Source organism: Gouania willdenowi, chromosome 3 (genome assembly GCF_900634775.1).
Source record: "Gouania willdenowi chromosome 3, fGouWil2.1, whole genome shotgun sequence".
In the NCBI taxonomy this organism is placed as follows: Eukaryota; Metazoa; Chordata; class Actinopteri; order Blenniiformes; family Gobiesocidae; genus Gouania; species Gouania willdenowi.
In genome coordinates this window covers 4,395,092-4,418,336 of record NC_041046.1, presented here as the reverse complement: position 1 = coordinate 4,418,336, position 23,245 = coordinate 4,395,092, and the positions used below count along the sequence as shown (strand labels likewise).

General features: G+C 37.9%; 1 protein-coding gene across 1 annotated transcript in view; it reads right to left on the bottom strand.

The window, feature by feature from the left end:
• LOC114459565 (neural-cadherin-like) overlaps nt 1-23,245 on the bottom strand; it is a 494,937-nt gene that overhangs the window by 342,818 nt on the left and 128,874 nt on the right. Inside the window, exons 3-5 of the mRNA XM_028441778.1 lie at nt 22,854-23,079; nt 20,695-20,899; nt 4,700-4,811 (exon numbers count right to left, since the gene is read on the bottom strand). Of these exons, the coding sequence (XP_028297579.1) occupies nt 4,700-4,811; nt 20,695-20,899; nt 22,854-23,079 (543 nt within the window). The remainder of the gene's footprint in view (nt 1-4,699; nt 4,812-20,694; nt 20,900-22,853; nt 23,080-23,245) is intronic.

The window sequence follows — 23,245 nt, the reverse complement described above, 5'->3', positions numbered from 1 at the left end:
GCGAGGACATGCCTACATGGCAAGGGTCCCTGGTCACTGATGGGCACGTGGCTTTTTTATAGGCTCCGCCCCTTCATTCGTAGTGTGGCCACTACGAGAGCAAAAGGTCCTATGCCAGCTCGTGGCGCTCGGGCTTAACCAGATAAGCAGCGTTTTTCTGTTTAAAAATTAAATCTTGTTCTTTTTGTGTGATATTTGGATATTTAAGCGAAACAATGGACCAGAGCTTACTGTTTTATTCTCACTACACAAAGGGGACCCACAGACGGGGGCAGACTTTCACTACAAAAAAAGGAGCAACATATACGTCACACAACTGATGAAATGGCGAATAGAAACATTATTAATACATAAATACATTTTTTTTTTAAATGGAGATTATGTAAAACATGCACATGACGTGATTAAAGGAACCAGAGGTAGTGTAATGACTCTACTGGTGTTCCTGGTTTCTAGTGATCAACTTTCATGTGTGTTAATGGCTGCTGTTAGTTGCTCAAGGTATTAAAATATGCAAAAAAAGCAGCCAATGGCCCTGCTTGGAGACCCTGTGTAGTGTTAGCAGGATCAAGGGCAGAGGGGGGAAAGTGTAGACCAAGCCCCGTTGCCAATCGTGTGCGAGAGTGTTTTGCCTGAGGGGGCTGGAGCTCCTTCGAGGCAAAGAGGTCTATCTCTGCCGGCCGATGCATTGTACGCCTTTGACAGCATGTCATTTGTTATCCTGCACTGGGGTCGCGTACACTAAGTGTCGGGCCTTAAGGACTCATCTGGAGACACTATCAGAGACGCGATAGCCAGATCTATAGCTGATATTTGGCCCAAACCACACTGGGTGTCGTCCTGCATAGCTGCTAGGGCCCTGGCATCTGAGTTGTAATGGGAGAACGCCTTGGTGTTGCTCAAACAGGCGTGAAGCTCCCTGACATAGTCCTCTGACGGAGGGATTGAAAAGACGCTTGGCGCCGGTTGTTGTCTAAAAAGGGCGCTAACGGGAGCAGAGTTTTCCTGTGGAGCATCAAGCTGCAGTCAAGCTAGGGCCCGATCGATTATAGATTCCATAGGGGTGCAACAGGCTCTGCCCTGAGGAACGGGAGAGCGAGTCGGAGGCATGCGATGGGGAACCCACCTCAAGATCTGCAAACTGTGTTGCTGATGCGGCAATGGACACGGCATCTTTATTGGCCAGGGTCCTCCTCCCTGGAGGTGCCAGTGCGGCGGCTCCAGGCTGGAGAGCCTTTAGGTCTTTACATGTGACCCCAGCTCAGCTTATTACCCATAAGTCTCTTGGCCCTTGGGGCCACCCAGCCCCTTCGGCCAGTTGTTTGACCGCTGGGACCTGGCAGGGGAGAAACGGGACATCCAGGGGCCCCTTCCGAGGCCTCTCTCAGACTGACCATGACATGTAGCCACAGTTTATGCATGAATCTTTGGATAAGCCTGTCTTCAGATGATCAATGCCCAAACAGGGTGGGCAAAGATTGTGACTGTCCTCCAATTCCAGCGGGGCCAGGCAGTCCACACAGGAGTGGCCATGGCAACAGTAGTACACCGGGGAGGACACTGCCTTCACCAGGAGATACTGCGCAGAGCGCCAACAGCTCGAGCGGGAGCATTGCTGCTGCTTGACGGGATAACCAGGTTCTAATGGTTCTATGCTGCGAGGAAACCCCCAATAAAGCTGCAGGGCAGCATTGCTGCGAGCTGAGGACTAAACCCTGCGTAAGACAATAACATAAGTGACAGCCAAAGCTGTGAAAACACTGACCAGGGCTGCAATCGCCTCGTCAGCAAGAGCAAAGGCACTGCTGCTAACTGCGGCTAACCCAGCACCGGTCAAGGCAACGCAGAAAAACAAGCCGGTTATACGATACCGTATTATGGCGTCTCCTCCAGCTCCTTGGAGGGCGAACAAAGGCTCGCAGCTCCAACCTGTAAAGGTTGCGGGGCTGCTGACACCACGACTTGTTCTGGGTTTTTCCTCTCCACAATTTTCACGGGACTAATGTCCAAGCGACCATATGTGGGCGAGAAGAATCAAGGAAACGATCCACCGGTGACACTGGAACTTATAGACTCCGGAGGGGCACAGGTGACTTTGTTCGTGTAGGTGCTAGACCAGTGCATACGTGATATCCAGTGCTAAAGCCACGCCTCTGGTGGTCAGTAAGGATGAAATAGAACAAAATAACCACACTGTTTACTTGTTATTTTGATTTGGTTTTGAAACAAAATAACCAAAGAACGAAGGGTTCATGGATTGTAAACAACTCTTCTTAAACATGTTGGGTGGTTTTGTTCATTTTTAACTCACAGCAATAACAACGTGTGTCCTCAGTAGGAGGGAATCCTCACCTCCCATGATGCACCTGTTGTGATTGGACGGCGAGCCTTAATTAGCATGTAGCTAATGCCAACATTTGAAAGATATGTGCAAAATTTTGAATGATTGGAGAGACTTTAATCATCAGTTTATTACAGGGATGATAAACTTGTTTGTACACTGAACATAAAAATGTTTCCACTAAGATCATTTTAAAATGGTCGACTATGGGAAAAACACAATCTTTGTGAAATATTCTGTTCAAAATGTATCATTTGATATGAAGCACAGATTTTCTTCTTTTCTAATTTGTGTGTCTGAACCTAAACACTAAATTCAAATTCAATATGTCTTCCTAATACAACTAATTGTGCTGTATGCATTAGCTTTAGCATTACACGAGCTGATTCAGGAGTAATATTGATTAGGTATTACATAACTTCTCTATCAAGGAGATAATCTCTATGAAAATTAAATCACAGAATAATATTGTTAATTAGAGTTAAGATTAAAAAAATTATCATTAGAAATGATCTAATAACATTAGTAATCAGTCAAAAGAGCAAGATAATTTAAAATAAATAAATAAATAAAATCAGCAATTTGGATCATGGCACAAAATCCCAACATCACATATCCCTAACCAATAACACTGACAGCTTATTTATACTCATTATATTTTCATATCAGATTGAAGTTTTTGTATCTCAGCTAGAAAAATAAACTAAGAAAACTCATGGTAAAAAAATGTGTTAAAATACACATGCTCTAAGATTCAGAAAGACTGTGTTTTTTAAACGTCTTTCTTTTATTCAAGCACTTTCATGTAACAGTGAACGTTTGTGCTGAATATATACTGCACGTAGTAGTGTTCCTCTGGGGTGTATATGACCCCACGCTGTGTAAGACACGTACTGCATGTGTGGATGAAAGACTTTAAAAATGCACTAACTGTAAAACTGAAAGTTTGACCTGATGGTAGCATTGCAGGAAAGGTCAAAGGTCATATCATACTCAAAAATTTAAATTAAAAACTATTGAAGATAAATTAATTCTAATGTAAAATTGTGTCCTGATGGTGGCGCTAGAGAACAGGTCAAGGTTTCATTATTAAGGCCTTATTTATGGATTAAAAAATAAACATTAAAACTTGGTCAACAATTTTCTGAAAATCATTTTCTGGAGTTAAATATCCCTGGCTTCAGATTGACCCTAAGGGTCAAATGTGTTATATATTATATAATATTCAGAACCTCCAGGAAATCAAGATGTTGCGATTGCAACTATTAATGTAAATTCAGCCAATTCCTGCTAATTCTGTGCGTCCCTGCAATTCTGTCACAGCAACTTTCCACACATTTAACCAATCTGACGCCAATCTACGCCACATCAACTTCTGAAGCCGTCAGCTGCCAGGAGTCCCCCAGTGTGACCACAATCACCATTTAGTCTGGTTACAGACTGTTTGGTGACTGTTGTCTTTTCAGCCGCAAACGCATCCGACAAACGCAACAGTTTAATGATCTCCTGCTGCTCTAGAAGGACTTTTAAATAACATAACCTGATTAAACATCTACTATTATATATGATCTATAATAGAGCTTCATTACAGGTACGTTTAAAACTGTAGCAGTGGCTAAGGTCATTGGTGCTTGCGCCCCCTGGTGGTATCTCTACACACACGTACATGAGACTCTTCTGCAGCAAAAGCGTTTGTAGCAAAAGTCATGAGTGCATTGATGAGATTCTAACAGGAAAATAACCATTTATTAATTTTATTATTTAATGTGTTTTTGTTTCAAACACTGACTCTGTAATAACCTCTGCACTGGAAACCTTTAAAATGTGATGGAAATCATCCATATTTTGTTAAATTATTGTGAATCTGAGCGCTTTTCTGCATTGTTATGAAATAATTCATAGGCAATCAGGTTTTTCGGCAAATTGACCAGTTTAGGCAAATTTATAAAAAAAGCCTCAAAATGATGCAACTTTTTTTTTAAATGCCGCAAAATCCTGGAGATACTGATAATTTGAGGATAATAAGAGAATTAAAGGTTTTTAGTTTGTTAATTTACTTCTTTTGTTTAAAAAAAGCAGCAATTCTTGTTTTCTACGACAACTCAAAACATTTCAAACATTTAAAATAAGTTTTTGTGGGAAAGCAAAGCCAGCAGAGCTTTGTTGGTGAAATATTTGCACATCATAGAGGCTCAGTCTGAGCTACATCACGTTTAGCTTCACGTCAACGGACACGAGTGATGAAAAATAAATCACACAGAGCGAGTTGAGATTTAGCATTTAGCTTTACATCCACAGTGTAGAAGGACATGTCATCCTGCCTTTTTCTGTTTGTTAGCTTGTGATGAAAAGCGTCACCTTGCAGTAGTGATGTGGCCGTTGTAACCGTCTCTGGAACGCCATCCTTGCTGTAAATGGACTGTAGGAACTCAGGAACGCAGTCGTTTTCATCCACGATGACGACTCGTACCTGAAAAAACCAAAAAAAGAGGAAAAGATGAAAACAGAATAAAAAGGTGACCTTGATGATTCATAAAACCAAGGATAAAAACAACTTCACTGTCTTGCACATTTTGTCCCATTTCACAAGTTACGTGCAGTAGTTACACACCTCGTAGCAGTTTATTAAACTAGAAGGTCAAGGTGAAATTAATGTTGGATTTATCATTTGTGTGGCTTGTGTGTGAGTCACATTAGTCCAGTAATTTATATACTGTATAACATCCAGTCGTCATATTGGCATAAAACATCTGTTTAGGTCGAGCAGTTCTGGCAAAAAAAAAACAAAAAAACCAATATTAATTAAGAAATAGGGGTGTAAGGATACACTCAACATTTATTCAATTTGAATCATGGTATTTGGAAAAAAAAACAAAAAAAAAAAACTCAAATTAAAGAATGGGATGTAATAATGCTTAACTCGTTGGTCAAAATACAGATTATTATACTTTTATTTAAATTGTCAATATTTTTTTAAACTAATATATGTTCTTCTTCTAACCTTCTTACAAACCAAAATAAACTGCACATTTGTTCCTTTATCACCATGAAAAGCAAAAAAAAAAAAAGAATATATATATATATATGTAATTTATATATATATTTATATAAATGTAAAAAAATTAATACAGTGGACAAAATAGAGGTGACTTTCTTTTTTTAAAGTGTAATTTATATTCCTGGCTTTGAATTTACATATTTTTTGACGGTAAATCAGGTGATGTGTTTGGATTACAACGAGAACACATGGATGCTGACTCATCTCGGATCATTTTACATGCGTGTGCTCGGATATGAATAGTGTGTTTTTGAAAAGGGTTCAGGTTTAAAGAGACGTCACTTCTTTATTAAAACTCTACTGTAGGGGTCACCAACCTTCATAGGTACTGTATCGTTGTATAGTCCAAAGGGCTACAGTTAGAAAAGCACTTCTTAAACAGGACATTTTCACAGTTTTCCTTTAATCAGAGGCTCAGATAATAAAGAAATAAAAAGCTACAGAAATGAATCCAGCAAATTATTGTTATCTTCTTTTTGAATCATGTTCAGGTTTCATTTATTCTGACATCTGTTTTTCATAACTTTGATCTCCTGACAATGTTTCGACAGTCAACTGTCAGTCTTCCTCAGAGGCGTCTGCTGATCTCTTTGATGTTTACTTGACTTCTGCGTAGTAATTTCAGCGAGTTCTTTTTGTTTTATTTTTAAATAAAATATGAGTTTTAACTTTCTTTTTTTTTTACATCAAAATGATCAGCAGACGCCTTTGAGGAAGACTGGCAGTTCACAGTCAAAACATTTTAGGAGATCAAAGTAAATTTCCTGAAAATGTGTGGTTTCTCATTATGTATGCAAATGTTTCATTTTGTGTTAATGTTTCATTATAGTATATAAAATCCACCTTGAGTTTTTTTTTTTTAAATATATATTATTATATATCATATTATATTATATATAACATACCACTGACCATACGCCAGATCTGCAACATTTAAAAACATTTCTCACAATGTTTCAGTGAAATTAAACATTTAAAGATGATTAATTTAACACTAAATTATTCTCAGCAGTATTTACTAATTACTACATCAGTTTAATGTATTTATCTGTGCGAGTTTGAATCATAGGGAGTAAATCAGGTTTAAATGGAACTCATTGGTGACTAGAGCTCCTGAGGGCCCCTCACATGGTCCATGAGGGATACCTGGGGCCCGCAGGCACCATGTTGGTGACCCTTGATCTATACTGTGTGTATCTTCCAGTCCTAGCACCCCCTATTGTTTAAGCAGAGCTCATACTGTGCTGTATCCTTTTTAATCCCATCTTATTTACATAGATTTAGGATATATCCTCACATCCCAAGAAATGCTGATGACCACAAAATGAGTGTGGAAACAGAAACCATCATTGATCCCTCTCTCCTTCAACATAAATGTCTAAAAATGACTCCCACAATGGCACAGTGACAAGAATACAAGCTACAGCGTTAGCATTAAATAAGAATATTGACAGGCGTGGGGACAAGAGGATGTTAAAAAGGAACAGGATTCTATCTGTCGATCAATGTTCACACACTTTGTCTCTGCAGCTTAACTCCTGCATGACTTTAAAACATTAGCCCATTGCCCCCCAAAATAATCCAGACAGTATTTCATAATAAGTAGAAAGAAAAAAAAAAAACTAGATTAAACTATTCACTTGTATAATTTTGTTAAAAGTGTCGAAAAAACACAGAAATTGATAAAAAAAGCAGCAAATTGTGGGGAATGCAATTTAAAAATGGAGGCAGAATTAGTTTAAACTGGCAAATAATGGGCATCAAAAAATTGTGATTGTGGTTAAATTGGCAAAAATAAACCTAAAATATAGTGAAAAGAGGTTAAAAGTGACAATAATGGGTCAACATATGTGACATTAGGTGTAAAAGTGGTAGAAAGGGTTTATAAGTGCTGAACATGTCTGGAAAGTAGAAAAATGTGCAGAAAAGACATTGAAATGTGATGTAAAAGTGTCAGAAATGGGAGAAATGTAGCAAAAATACATTAAAAGGAGCAAAAATATGGCAAGAAAAAGTGATAAAAAATACATTAAAATATGGTGAGTTTGGTGGAGTTGTAGAAAAAAAAAAAGAGTAAAAATTGAGCAAAAATTGGCTCAAATTGTTCAGAAAATATCCTGTTTTTTTTAATTGGCAAAAATAAACCACATTAGGTGGAGAAGTGGTGGAAAGGGTTATTAAGAGCTAAAAATGTTTTGGAAGTGGAAAAAATGTGCAGAAAATGCATTGAAATGTGATGTAAAAGTGTCAGAAATGGGAGAAATGTAGCAAAAATACATTAAACGGAGCAAAAATGAATGAAAAATGTGAAGTTTTCTTAGAGCTTTAACACAATAAAACACTCTGGTGATTATGTTGTGGTACCAAATGTTAAAAACTGACGTTAAGTGTCATTTTAAATATTGGGAGTCATTTTTATTACCCCACTATGCCTGCTTAAAGTTAAAGATCTGCACCGTCCAAATCATTAGACACACGAAGGCAAACAAAACATCTGCTCCCAGATGTTGACACTTGCTCCAGGTGATGCTGAGCAATAAATAAAGAAACTCAGGCCTTGCTCTTTAGTTCAATATAAACTCTGCACAAAGAGCACTTAAACAAACACACACACACACACACACACACACACACACACACACACAGGTTTGTAAATATCACTGGTATTAGGCCCTTGTAGGTAAGATGAAATTCTGTAATATCAGTTAATCCTCGTGCAAAGATCATCTCTGAAGCTGCAGACAACAAAATAAAATTCCACCATGTCGCCTCCCTGAGGTGATATATCCGTGTTTCCCTCCATGTTTGCTGCTGTGTGTAAATTATTTGTCTGCACGGCATCGTGGGCGACGTCACGTATGAGCCGAATTGGAAAAACAGCAACAACTCTGCAGGAATAATGAAAGTATAATAAGGTTGTAGACGCTGAACAGGATTGGGAAAAAAATAAGAGAAAGGAAGTGAGATGAGCGTGCACGTGAGCACCGTGGTCGTGCACGCTGTGGGGGGAGCTACAGGCAGGGATGGGGCTGGTTAGGTAACTAATGGTAGTGCCAGAGCCGTTACTCCTGGAGGAGGAGAGGAGCTGAAGATTAAAGTCACGGCCTGTGATTTCAGCACAAATATCTCCTCTGTGTGTGTGTGTGTGCCGTGTTTGACTGATAGATTTCAGAGTTCTGTGAACTATCTACAGGCTTATTCCATGTCATTTCAACAAATTACCCACACACTTTGGTCTCTCAAATTTCTAATTTTTTACCAACTGTTCTGTGATTATTCAATAGTCACACTGTTCATTTTTAGTTTGATCAGATTAACACTTTTCGACAATTTATGGACGTGTCTGTCGCTTAAAGGTAGCAAAAAATGGTCCAAAAGTGGCAAAAACGTGGCAAGAAAAATATGAAAAGTGACTAAAAAGGGCCGAACTGAGACAGGAGTGGCTAAAAAATGGGCAAATAAAAAAAAAATGTGGAACAAAGAGGCAAAATGTAGTAAAAAAAAGCACACAAGTTGTATTTATTGGGTAAAAAGGAGCTTATCAGGATGAAAAGTGGCCAAAAACAAAACAAACAAAACAAACAAAAATTGTGAAAAAGAATATTTATTGGCAAAAGGAGGTAAAAACTGAAAAAAACTAAAAAAGTGTCAAATTTTGGGGAAAAGGGGCGATTCTAATAATTATAGAGACAGAGCCAAGATACAATGACTCAAAGAAAAATTGTTTTACTGTATATCCCAATAAAGGGTGACCTTTATATTATAAATTAACAAAGATCAGATTTTTTTTTTCTTACACTCCCACATGCAGTTATGGACCAATGAAAAAAAAACATATATATTTTTTAACTATTTTGAGGAACTGGCATGTCTAAGTATAGCAGAACCAATAGAGCTGACTGTCAATCACTCCTTCCATTGTCCCACCCTCACTCCCTCTCCCCTGTTCCCTTCTCCCTCACCAATGAGATGTTAGTCAGGTATGAACCCAGCAGGTCTCTGAGATCTATGGACACAGGTCAGATAGTGGAGCCCAGAGCTCACAGTAAACATGGTGATGCTGCTTTTAGTTGTTATGCTGCAAAGAAGTGGAACAAACTGCAGCAGAGCTGAAGTCAGCATCACATGTGAACATTTTTAAATCAAAGTTAAAGGAACTTTTTTTCTCGACTGCGTATGATTGAGAAAGAGATTTATGGTCATGTTGATGATGTCATGTGTTTGTTGATGATTTTACTGATGATTTTAAATGTTCTTATTGATTTTAAACAATTGAATGTTTTATCATGTAAAGCACATTGAGTTGCCTTGAGTATGAAATGTGCTATACAAATAAATTTGCCTTGCCTTGCCAATGTGTAACACCATCTTTTTTTATGTAGAATTTGAAATTTATTTGAGGAAAACCCCTTGAGATGTAGCATCTCGTTTTCTGTATGTGCTATATGTGAACATAATGATTCACATACAGCATAATACGAAAGTAAAACAACTAATAAGGACAAATAACACAATATTGCTCACAACCCACAACCTCAGGATAAACATATACATAGCTATACAACTACATTGACATTATATTGATCCACATTCATAATATGTCCAAATAGAGCACACATATACAGTACATACACAGCAATACAAATACATAAGCATAGCTATAAACACAAAGGCAAATATAGTTTATGAACATAGCTATAGTTGTTTTTAAATACCTATAGAGCTGTTCTAAAGGAGCCTAAGGTGGTCAGTGACCTCAGTGATGGGGCAGATGGTTCCAATCTGAGGGAGCTTTAAAACACCAACCTCTTTACGGATGGGTAGAGCAATAAAAGTTAAATACTGGGACAGTCTCAATTCATAAGTTAGGGAAAATTGAACAAAATAACATTTTAAATATGGTGATAAGGAAAAATGGATACATGTAAAAATTGAAACCACTGAAAATGCTGTCTTTTGTTGGGCTGTAGACAGTTTATCATAGAGCTCACAGTGATAAGTTCTGTATGAACATTTTAAAATAAATCTACACAAAGAGTTGAACATTATATTAAGTTCATTTAGATAGCTGTTATATGTATTTTGATAAACCATATCTGCATAGTCAATTCTGGGTAGAATACGCTGAGAAATTATTTTCTTTTTTACTTGTAAAGTAAAACAGTTTGAGGACCGATAGAGAGGCATTAAACAAGAATATGTGCGTTTTAATACATAATCAATATGTGGTTTGAAGTTTAACTGGGCGTCCAGCCACAATCTAAGATACTTGCCAGAGGTCTCCTTTGTCATTGGGGAGCCATTTTCAAAATTGATATTTAACTCATCAACTTGGAGTAAATGGCGAGTCCCAAAAAGCATAGAAAATGTTTTTTTCATATTGAGTTTTAGGAAATTAATTTTTAGCCAGTAGAAGATTGAGTTGAAAACTGTCTGTAATTTGATTTGAAGTTGAGACAAGTTAGAATCTGAAAATAAAGTGCAGTATCATCCGCATATAAATGAACTTGACAATTTTTACATAATTGAGGGAGATCATTAATAAAGATGGAAAATAAAAGAGGACCAAGAGTAGAGCCCTGTGGCACACCTTTTTCAACGACACACTGACCAGATTGTGAATCTTTAAAAACTACAAATTGACGACTGTTATGGAGATAAGCATGAAACCATAAGAGGGCATTCCTGTTAAGACCTATTGTATTAAGTTTATCCAATAGTAAGTAGTGGTCTACCAGATCAAAGGCTTTTGACAGGTGAAGAAATATAGCACCTGTGTATTGGTTATGATCAAAAGAGGAGATCACATCATTAGTAAATTTAACTAAAGCTGTTGTTGTGGAGTATCCAGAGTGGAAGCCTGATTGAAAAGGAGATAAAATATTGAAATGATTGAGATATTTATAAAAGCGTTGAAAAATATTTTTTTTCTAATATTTTTGTAACTGTACAGATTATAGAAATTGGACGAAAACTACATAAATCAGTGTTATCTCCTCCCTTGAATATCGGAGTCACTCTTGCTGTTTTCCAGATACAGTAAGTGGAATACAATTGGTGTCTAAGGACATGTTGAACAGATCAGTTAATGGATACATTAAAATACTGGATCCAAGCTTAAGAAATTCGGCTTCCAAACATCTGGACCAGCACTACTATTTTTTAACTCGGAGATGGCTTGACGTACATCAGATCGTTGAATTCTAGTGAAGGAAAATGAGGAATCAACTGGGTTTAAAGGACTAAAAGAAGCTGAATAATCACAGTGGGTGGCACTGCTGATAAAAGAAAAGTCTGTTGAAGGCCTCGGCAATTGTTAATGGGTCTGTAATAAAGTTATCATTGAGAAGTACACGATTAGTAGAATCATTATGTGATTTGTGAAGAAGCTGATTAAGATGTTTCCAGAACTGTTTGAGATCATTTGAATTCTGAACAAATGCTTCTTTACAGTAGTTGGAGCTAGAATTCCTGGTTTGCGTTTTGCAGTGATTCCTCAAACGCTTATATTCAACCCATTCAGAGTTATGCTTCAATTTGTCCTGTTTTTCCCAAGCTTGGTCACACTCTGGACTGATCCATGGGAGATGCCTACACTTTACACAAATTGTTTTTAATGGAGCATGTTTGTCAATTACATTGGAAACTTGGGAGTGAAAAAAGTCCCAAGCATATTGAACATCAGGAATCAGGTGAAATCCAGACCAGTTAATACTGTACAAGTCATTTTGAAATTGTTCAGTATTTACATTATTACTTTGTCTAATTTTTATGTATTTTGGTGGGAGTTGGGGCATTTTAATTTTCTACACACAAAAAATGATTGAGTGGTCACTAAAACTATCAGACAATACACCAGATGCAGTTATTCTATTAGGGTTGGAAACAAGGTTACAGTCTATCAACTCTAGTTGGGTCTTTCATTAGTTGTATACTTGCTACTAAAATTCTGTCATTAGAGGAAGAACGATGGCGCCAGCTGCTATTAAAACTATCATTTCACTGTTTTTCTTTATTGAGTTAATTGTGTTGATAATTGAGTTCATTGAGTTAGAGAGAGAAGATGGGGGCCTATGAATATTACTAATTATTATATGTTTATTTTCATGAAAACTTATTTTCGTAAATAGCGATTCAAAGTTAACAGGCTCAATAATTGGCGTAAGGAGTTCAGATGTGAGATTTCTAGAGACATATGTCACTAATCCTCCACCCCTGGAACCTCTGTCAGCTCTATAAACAACATATTCATGTATGTCTAATATGTTACTATGTAACCATGTTTCTGAGATGGTGATAATATGGGGTTTATTGTTAGAAACACAGACACTCAGAAGGTAAATTTTTGGTACTAGACTCCTTTTGTTGAGATGGATAATTTTAAGACCCTTAGATAATTCTATTTTCTAAGTTAGATAATTAAGTATGTGATGAGAGGATAAGGAGAGAGAAGGTACAGAGCCAAAAATAAATAAAAAAATACAGAAAAACATAGAACATACATTATGAGACCAGAGATAAGAGGCTCTCTGCAGTTAAATGGAATCGCCTGCTGCTTTTTGCTGCATAATACGTAGGGCTCAGAAGTTAAAAAAAAAAGAAAGGGAAAAAGGGCGAAAATCAATGGCAGCTTATGTCAATTTATAATAGAAATCAAATCAATTTCGCAAGCACAAAGTTTGTCCTTTCTTTTCAGTCCGTTGCACTCTTTACGACATGTCAGAGTAACGTGCGACACAGCACGTCAGAATACGGCAAACAAAGAAGGTGGTTACGGCCAAAACAACAACTAAAAGAGGTGCGTGCAGTTTAGTGTCCATTTACAGTAAACAGACGTTAGTTTTTACTCTATGTTAGTGTCAAAAACTAGACAACTTTAAGTCCTCACATTATGGAGAAAAAGTCCTGTACATTCTCAGCGAAAAGGCCTCGGCTTGCCATCAATAATCACTCTCAAAGTAGAAGGAAAAGGCAGTGAGTAGCTATTTCCAGCATCACGGAGCTTTTTCTTGATTTCGTTGTATTGACGGCGTTTTTTGACGAGCTCCGCACTGAAGTCCGGATAGATGGAGATGCGATTGCCCTGGAAAACAAGCACTTTCTTTGCCCTGGCCAGACGCAGGATCTTAACTTTGTCAGGCAAGTGCAGGAACTTTACAAGGGTTGTCCGAGAGGATTTGGTGCTGTTTCTGGAGTTGTGTGTAGGGGAACAATGAGCCCTTTCGATCACCAGCGGCGTGGCGTAATTCTCACTGCCAAACAGGTGACACACAGGCTGGGCAATAAAGCGCACCATGTCGGATCCTTCGCCCTGCTCAGGAACATTAACGAAGCGAAGGTTATTAGCCCGGCTTCTGTTCTCAGCATCTTCAGCCTTGTCCCTTAGGTACGCGTTCTCTTTTTCAAGCGCAGCAACTCGTTTAGCTAGGTCCTAAATGTTGCATTCATTAGCACTCACACGCTGTCCCACCTGCGTTATTTGATGTAATAATGTTGAAAGTGATCCTTGTATCTTGTTTAAAGTTGTCTGCACAGGTACAATCATGTTCTCAATGTGAGCAGTCATTAAAGCTTTGCTTTGTTGGATGGCCTCAAGAATTGTTTGAAGAGAAAACTGACGTTGTTCAATATTCTCCATGTTTACAGAGATACTTTCCACCTCTGTTTGAGAAAACTTTTCAGTTATACTTGGCAACAACAGCTGATGGTAGCACCTACTTGGAAAGTCAGGGTTTATGCAGCAGGCTGAGACCTTTTGTGGAGCACTCAGTCAGTAGCGGCCATCTTGCCCATTTGCATCAGAATGTAAAAATGTGTATCTGTTTCCCGCAAATAAAGTTTAGCTTCTGACGGTCAAAATGAAATGATAAAACCAATGTATTTATTTCATTGCAATAGTAAAACATGCATAGACAAGGTAAAAAAATAAATAAATACAAAAACAAGAGAATAATACATGTCTGTTGTCTTTTTGTGGAATTTTTCTGACATTATTTTCTAGGTGGAGCTGTATTACTATTATTACTATACCATATTTACCTTTCCTATGTGATTTAGTTCCTGAGATATTGGAAGATGAAAATGGAAGAAAAACAAGGACACCCACACCCCCACTGACTTGTCCATATCTCAAAAAGTATTAATCAGACTTTAAATGTACAGTGTGCCAATTTAATAATTATGGAAAAATTTAGAATTTTGTGAAATCATAGTGCGTGGAATGTCCTGAAAATGTGTTGAAATGACATGAAATGACCCTAGAACTACAGGACATTCAGGAATTTTCTTCCGTATTTTGCGTCATCGTTCTAAATATTTGCACCTTTTATGATGAAGAACAAGAACAAGAAGAACAAGAACAAGAAGAACAAGAACAAGAAGAACAAGAAGAACAAGAAGAACAAGAAGAACGAGAAGAACGAGAAGAACAAGAACAAGAAGAACAAGAAGAACAAGAACAAGAAGAACAAGAAGAACAAGAAGAACAAGAAGAACAAGAAGAACAAGAAGAACAAGAAGAAGAAGAAGAAGAAGAAGAAGAAGACGAACAAGAACAAGAAGACGAACAAGAACAAGAACAAGGAAAAGAAGAACAAGAAGAACAAGAAGAACAAGAACAAGAAGAACAAGAACAAGAACAAGAAGAACAAGAAGAACAAGAACAAGAACAGGAACAAGAACAAGAAGAACAAGAACAAGAAGAACAAGAAGAAGAAGAAGACGAACAAGAACAAGAAGACGAACAAGAACAAGAACAAGAACAAGGAAAAGAAGAACAAGAAGAAGAAGAAGTGTATAGATAGCTGGATCGTGATGCCTTCATTCTGCCAGCGTTGGACATCTTTGAGCTGGACGTGTTTTACCCTGAGGCCATGATGAACGATGATTGAAAGCTCAGCAGATGCAATGACGCCTGCAGCTGTGAATGATTCTCTGCTTCACTCTCTGACAGGAGGTCGCTGCGATTCTACAGCGAGCATTCCAAACCGTAAACATACCACAGACAGATTGAGCTGATCAAAGTAAAAAATATTAAAAAAAAAAAAAAAAAACTCTTCAGATGTTAAAGTTAAAGACTCTAGTTTGAAACTTGGGAGTCATTGAAAAAAAGCTGGTGTGAGTCACTTTATCAACATTCATGTCAATATTTAGAATAATGACCATTAAAGCAGTGTGTGTGTGTGTGTGTGTGTGTGTGTGTGGGGGGGGGGGGGGGGGCAGAGATGGACATATGAATAAGACTATTTTATCAATGTAGCTACAGACGCTCTGCTCCAGTCTGTCTGTCTCTCCATGTTTTAAGTGTCAAAGTCTCGTGACGTGTTGATGTCAGGCCAGAATCAGAAGATCAGATGTGTAATTTCTGCAGTGGTGATCACCGAGGGTGACATATGAGAGTGTGCTGACACAGCGCTGCTCAGACCTACTGGATGATGCTCAGTAGATTATCTTCAAAGAATACAGACTGATTGACAGACTGTGTAGCTGTATTAACTCAGATCAATGATAGATCAATAGGACGGTTTCTGTCCAAATCTGTCTGTATTGTTATTTCTTTTTACCAAATAAGTTTTTGTCACAAAGTCATAAAACACGCCCACAAAACCACATAACTCTATCGGATTGGCTGCCGTATGTGATAAAACCGACCGGTGCCAGTAGTCCCATCACCATGTATTCTTCATTTTTTTTTATATTTTCTTTGTAACATCAGACTTTAACTTAAACATCTCTATTCCTGTTTGATTAATACATGTTTAAATTGAACCATTGTCTGTAGTACATCTATCCATATCGTTTGCTATAGAGGAATATATAGTTTGACAAGATCTATTTACTCACTCACTGCCATTGACGTACATATACGTCATTTCAAATCCAAACCTTCACTGCCATTGACAAATATGTACGTCAGTGGGTTTTTTTCACGGGGGTTGCTAGGAAACACTGTGGTGGAGCTCTCTCATAGACCATTTTCACACTTCCACATTTTAAACTGGAAGTGGTGTGCAACAACTTCCTGTGGCTACAGCTTTAGCGTTAAACAGTGACAAAGATGCTCATTCTAGGCGTGGTTGCTCTTGTTCTGTTCCTGGTTGATCTTGTTCTGTACCTGGTTGCTCTTGTTCTGTTCCTGGTTGATCTTGTTCTGTTCCTGGTTGATCTTGTTCTGTTCCTGGTTGATCTTGTTCTGTTCCTGGTTACTCTTGTGGGGCAAGAAAACAGCCGTACCTGTCTTACCAAGGTTTTCTGACGGACCCAGACCAAAGGAGGCGGTGGATCTAAGCAGTTAGGAGGGATGAGAGTCCGAAATCTGTATTCTACACTACACTGGCACTTCACTCAGGAGGATTTAGTCAGCTGATCCACCATCAGACTCCTTAAAAGTGGAGCTGTTCCAACTTTCTTTCCCTGGAATAATTTTATGGCACCACCGTAGAGTGAGTCTGCCTTTGAGAGGGCTCATAAATGGCACATTGTCCTTTCACAGCAAGCTAGCTATGCTAAAGCTATGGAGCTTACACATATCAGAATGTTAAAATGTAATGTTAAAGTCTATAACATGCCTCTATTTAAACATTCTGAATATTTTAGCAAACTAAATTAGGTTTCTTTATTACAATGTTTATACTTCATATGTTGTAGATAACAGTTAGTTCATGAAGCTACTTCCTTCTTATCATGATAGCTGTGGATATATTCTTCATTTAAGAACTAATAACCCTTATCAAGTTTAGTTGTTTGGGTATGAAAGCTGGCAAGTTGAGCAACGCTGTTGAAAAAACAAGAGCTATTTTCCCTTTGACCCACAATAACAGGAAGTTACTCTGCACCAGGAGGTGCTACTTCTGGTTGTTGTCTATCATATAGCAGACTTCTACTGTGGTGTTGTGAGCAACTCCAGGCCAGTAGATGGCAGCACCACACTTTGGGTTGAGGGATTAGCCGATGGTTATAAACAGCACTGAAGGAATTTGGGGGAGAAAATGGAAGAACGAGTCTAAGACGGTGGATTTAAAGCAGCGCACACTAGGAGCAGAGCATGTGTGGATCCAGGTAAACTATTAGAAGTGAGTCCATCGTGTTAGAAGACGATCGACAACCGGTGAACAAGCGGTGACAGTGTTGATTTGTTGTTTGATAGAAAGGCACCGCATTTTAAAAAAATAATATTAAAAAACACAGATTTGATGTGATAATGTTTTTAATTAGTCATAGTCTTGTTCGTGCCACTTAAAAAAATAGTGAATGAAAATTGTAAAGAAAGTTTACAACAAAATTAACACCGTCGTTCACTTTAAGGGCCACACAAAATTAAAGCGAGGGCCGCATGTGGCCCCCAGGCCTCCAGTTGCCCATGTCTGGTTTAATGTAACAGCTGCTAAAATTAATGTTTGTTCAATCTCGATAGGTCAGATTCTCCAGTGTTTTCCGTTATTCCACCGTGTGTGTGTGTGTGTGTGTGTGTGTGTGTGTGTGTGTGTGTGTGTATCAGATGTCCACCTGCTCACAGTAAATCACCAGCTGTCATCAATGCACAAGAGGAGTGGGTTTAACTTTTACCCACAGACGTGCAGCAAAGAGCAGGAAGCTGGAATGAAACCAGCAAACAGCGGTGTGCAATTTTAATCATGTAATTGATAAAAAATTACAATTCTGACGTAATTGTTATTGTAATAGTAATCATATTGTAATTTAGTTTTTTTATATTTTTAATTGTCATAAAAACTCTATAAAAAACAATTATTTACAATTTAATTAAACACAAACCTGAGAAACCATGGTACAGTTCTATGTCTTACGCATATGAAGTTAATGATTGAAACATGTTTCATATCATCTTTTCCCACTACCTGTCACTTCTATTAAGGATCATTTTACCTTTTAAAAATATATGATTTTTATCTCGTGACAGAAAAAAGGCTCAGACGTCCACACCAAAAATATTAAAACCTAAATTGTTATTGATTAGGAAGCCTAAATTAACACCTGCCATCTGTGGGTAAAATTGAACTTTGGCAGGTAACATTGTAACGTTACTAGCCATTTGGCTGCAAATACTATATCTGTTTGAATCAGCAGAATGCAGAAACGATGAGTCATTGTTGCCAGATTGGGCTGGTAGGGTTTTTGTGTGTTTAGACTTTAAAATGTAATGTATATCTGGCAACCCTGCTGGTTGTACTAATCCTACATTTCCCATGAACACTATGTCATGACGTGTCATACAACAATTGGCTACGTGCTCACGTTAGCGTGATTGTTATGGTTTGGTATCAGAGAAAACAAACTGAACGGTGAAAACAAACAATGGGAGCTGAAATTAAGTTGTAAAATTAGTTAGGAAAAAACAAACAAATGTGGAGATATTTATGGGGTATTAAAAACCTGAACTTTTAAGAAGGAAAGCTGCTGCTGACTCAGGGAAAATGTAGATGAAAGAGGATCTGAAAAGAAGAAGAAATTGAGGAGTTTTTTTTACTAAATGGATGTCGGGTCGTGAGTGGCTGGTATTCCACCATTTGTTCACCTTTAAAATGTGCACTATACAGTTTGTTTATGTAACACTTTTGTTACTATATAGGCAAGAATTTAAACCAAATCTAATTTAAAATGATATATATTATTCTTAACTTTGGACCAGAAGGTTCGGCTACTTACAGGAGCAGTAAGATAAATGAGACTCAGACAAAGGGGTTTAAAAGTTTTAAATGCCGGCTCGTATTAAAATAAAAGTAATCTTGTTAAATGAAAATAATCATTTTCTTGGTACCAAAAGTTCAAAGAAACAGCTGTTTCACAATCACAGAAATCTCAATTCTTACCTGGGTGCACCCATCTAATTCACATTCACAGTGTCTTTCAAAAATAAAACTGGTTGAATCACAAAAATCAATTTTCATCACAATTTTACACAACAAAACCCTTAGTTGGTTGAATTGCTCCACCCCACTCCAAGTTCACTTCCTGCTCATGAAGATGTGTTTGTAGTCGCAAAGTCCTTATAAGTTCCGTTCAGTCCAATGTAAAAGTTCCAGGGGAAATGTGTGTGTGTGGGAAATGGGCAGCAAGTGACAAGGGCGTGTAAGGGGTTTTTGTTGCAGGGGGCCTACCACACTGCACCGTGTAGCAGAGGATCCAATCAACCAGTTCGTCCCAACGGGTGGCTCGCCATCAAATAACAGGTCCTCCCAACTAAAAAAACCTGACCAATCTGCCGATAGGAAAAGACAAGAGGCAGAAAATGGCGTCGCCTCAATGCCTTCACTGTCTTTTTCTTAGTTTTTAAAGTCCGTTTTTGACAGTGCCTTCTGTGCTCGTGTCGCAGGAGCTAAGAGATAGAGGCCTGCTTGACAACAGCGCTATTGGAAAGAAAAAAAAAAGGCGGGGCAATGCGCCGTTTTACAGCAGCTCATTGGTCAAGAGCTGTGTCAATCATGTTAGGGAAAATGTTAACCCTTTAGTTGCTGATAGTTTTTTTATATTTACAATGGGGGAATATGGCAGCATAGTATCACTATTTAAATAGCATTTTGGGGCTCATGAATGTTTATTAAAGCCATAGTTAATTATGGGTTACATTTACATTTGAAGAGCATGTATGTTAATAAAACATGTTTTCTCTACAGTACATGTAATTCTCAGTCCTGATTACTTCTGTTCTTTCTAACTTCAAACAGTGTTCCAGGGATTCAATTTTCATCTGAGTTAAGTTTGTTTATTAGGGTATGAAAATATCATTTTTAGGCAGTGTTACAACATTGTTTTTAAATTAAATGTTTATATTTTTACAATTTTAATGTAACTAAATTAAAAACTATTTAAAGAAACATGAACGTCTAAATCTTTTCTGTGACACTGGCTGGTGGAAAAGGTGGTTGGCTGGTAACTTTAAGAATCTACTCGTCATGTTGGCTGGTGATTTAAAAAGTTAATTTAAAGCCCTGTTGACATAGTAACCAACATATAATAAATACATTTGATGATAGATACAGTATCTGTTTTTACAGCTAGTTTAAGACATGGGTCAAAACTGACCCATTAGCATTAGAGATGCTAACAGAAAGCTACCACAAGAGGAAGGTTACATTTAATAAGGGTTATTTATAAAAGGCTCAGTAATTGTGATTAATTGTAATTGAATTGGAGTAATTGGTTTACAGGGGAAAATATATGTCATTGTACTTGTGATTGGAAATGCAGGTCACCATAATCGTATTTGAGTTGAAATTGAACAAGGATAATTGAAGATGTAATTGTAATTGATAAATGTAATTGTAGTGTTGTTGATCACCTCAGCAGCGCTGCTCATGCTCTCCAGGCCCTCAGTGGCCCTCACTAACAGCAGGTAGCGGTGCTGGTCGCTCTCGTAGTCGATGGAACGGGTTAGACTGATCTCAGCCGTCTCTGCTGAGATGGAGAAGAGGCCACTGGGGTTGATCAGGAGGCTGTAGCTGATTGGTCTCTTCTGGAAGGACACGGCGGGTGTAACCAGGAAACTGCAGGGGACACGGAGGAAGAGGCAGAGGTGTAATGAGTACTGATATATCTACTCAAGTAGAAGTACTGTTACGTGATTGAAATTGTATTCATGTACAAGTAAGTCATGCATAAAATACTCAAGTACAAGTAAAAAGTAGCTCAATTAAATAGCATTAAGAGATACAAGTTACTTTCACCCCCAACGTTTATTGTTGGTCATAAATCTTGCCACGGTTCTCTTACATACAATAAACATCTTATGTTGAAACTTAAAAAGGAAGAGACACAATCTACCACAATTGGAACTTAATTTATTTTCCACAAAGGCATCTGTAGAAAATAAAAGGTAATGTGTTACATTTAATCAGTGTTGATTTTTTTGCGTGATAATTTTCTTCCATTTTCAGCTTCCAACATCTCAGGAACTACACTACATAGCACACTGACATTTATTGTTTATTAGTTTTTTACTAGAAACATCACAAAAACCTTTATTTTTGAAAATGTAATATTAACTATGAACAGAATTGAGACCAAAGTGTGTGGACCTTTTGTTGAAATGACATGGAACCACTGTACAGTACCAGTAGCTGTTAGTATCACTTATGTGCAAATAGAGATTAATTTGCACTCAAATGTAAAATGTGTGCACCTTAAAATGACTTCCACCCTCCAAACAATAAATTCAACCATGATGGTGTGCAAAGGAAAGGGAGGTAAAGAAGAAAAACAACATAGATGTCAGCGTGTGTTGATTTAGAGATGGTAAAATAACCAGACGCTGAGATCAAAGACGCAGGAGAAGTTTCAAAAATAATCCAATTCAATGCAATTCCAGAAACCCAAACTAAAGAAGCACTAAAGAAAATAAAAGAAACCTATTCTGATGTCCAATAATAACAGAGAGAGACTGAAATAACAGCACACAGACGTACGGAGGAAGATGAAGACATAAGAAAACACAGTCATTCACTAAACAATGAACAAAATAAGGCACACCTGCGTAGAGACAGGAGGAGGGAGGTTTGAAGTCACAAACTACACAAACACATCACAGAGGACTGATTGAAGCACTGGTATTTATGTGTAAACGGGTTCAGGACGGAATGCACACGTCAAACTCAAGGCCCGGGGGCCAAATCCGGCCCACAACAGAAGGCAATGAAACCATAAATTGTTGTGCAAATTAAACTAATTCAGTTGTGAATATCTCAGCGAGATATCCCCAAAAAATACTGCACAAATTTAATGAAACTCCACAATATTAGCAAGGCTCACATTTTCCCCATGTTTATACTGTATCACATGATGGCAGTCATTTTTTTGAATCTAAAATTGTTCAAAGTAATAATTTTTTCCAAAATCCTTTCGTCAAATTATTGCACAAAATTTCCCTAAATTAGATAAAAATTTAAAAAAATGCTTTGATATTATCGGTGCCTTACAGATTAATTTATACGTGCAGACCAAACTAGAATAAAGATTACATTTCTCAGTTTTCCAACTGAAAGTCTGTGGCCCACTCCAGAAAAACTGCTCCGTATTTGGCCCCTGAACTAAAATGAGTTTGACACTCCTTTCTATCGTCTATATAGAACTTTTCTATTCATTTTCAAAGGTTAAGCTATATTAACATTTCATTTAACTAGGAAATAACTTCTTTTCAACTTACTTAGTCATGTTTACGTCCAGTTCCTTCAAAATAAAATGCTATGTTGTATTTTACAGCCTGAGCGAGTTGAATCTGATTACTTTTATTATGAAGCATGAGGACGTATCATTTGACGGCATTTGGTTTTGATAAGTGAAGCCATTTCATCTGACAGAGGTTTTGCTGAGTCATGAGTCTGTTTGGTCTGACCAATGACAGAGGTTTATCGGAGACCCGAGGAGGTCCTAAAATGTGGCTGATTAAAGCCTTAGTATTTACGTGTAAATGGATTGATGACGTAAAGGCGTTGGAGAACTCACGGTTGTCCTTCTGGAGTGTTCTCTGGGATGGCGATGGTGAAGGAAGCGTTGGTGAACTGAGGAGGTCGAGCTCCACAGTTCACAGAGACCACAGCGGGGGCGCTCCGACTGCCCAGCCGGTCGGCCGCCACCACGGTCAGAAGGTACTCCCGGTCCCTCTGCAGGGGGAGGCCCGTGGTTCGCAGGTGGCCGCTCTTTCTGTCCACCTCAAAACGACCATCGCCACCTGTGGCCATGTTGGAAAAGGATGGAGACATCATGGTCGGTATATGATAGGAAGACTAAACAGTCATGCATATTATTTTACATTTTGACTCTTAACCAGACTCTATGATCAAATCTGGACTTTTGTTCAGGTGTCAATAAATGATCCAGGTTCCCTTTCATGACTA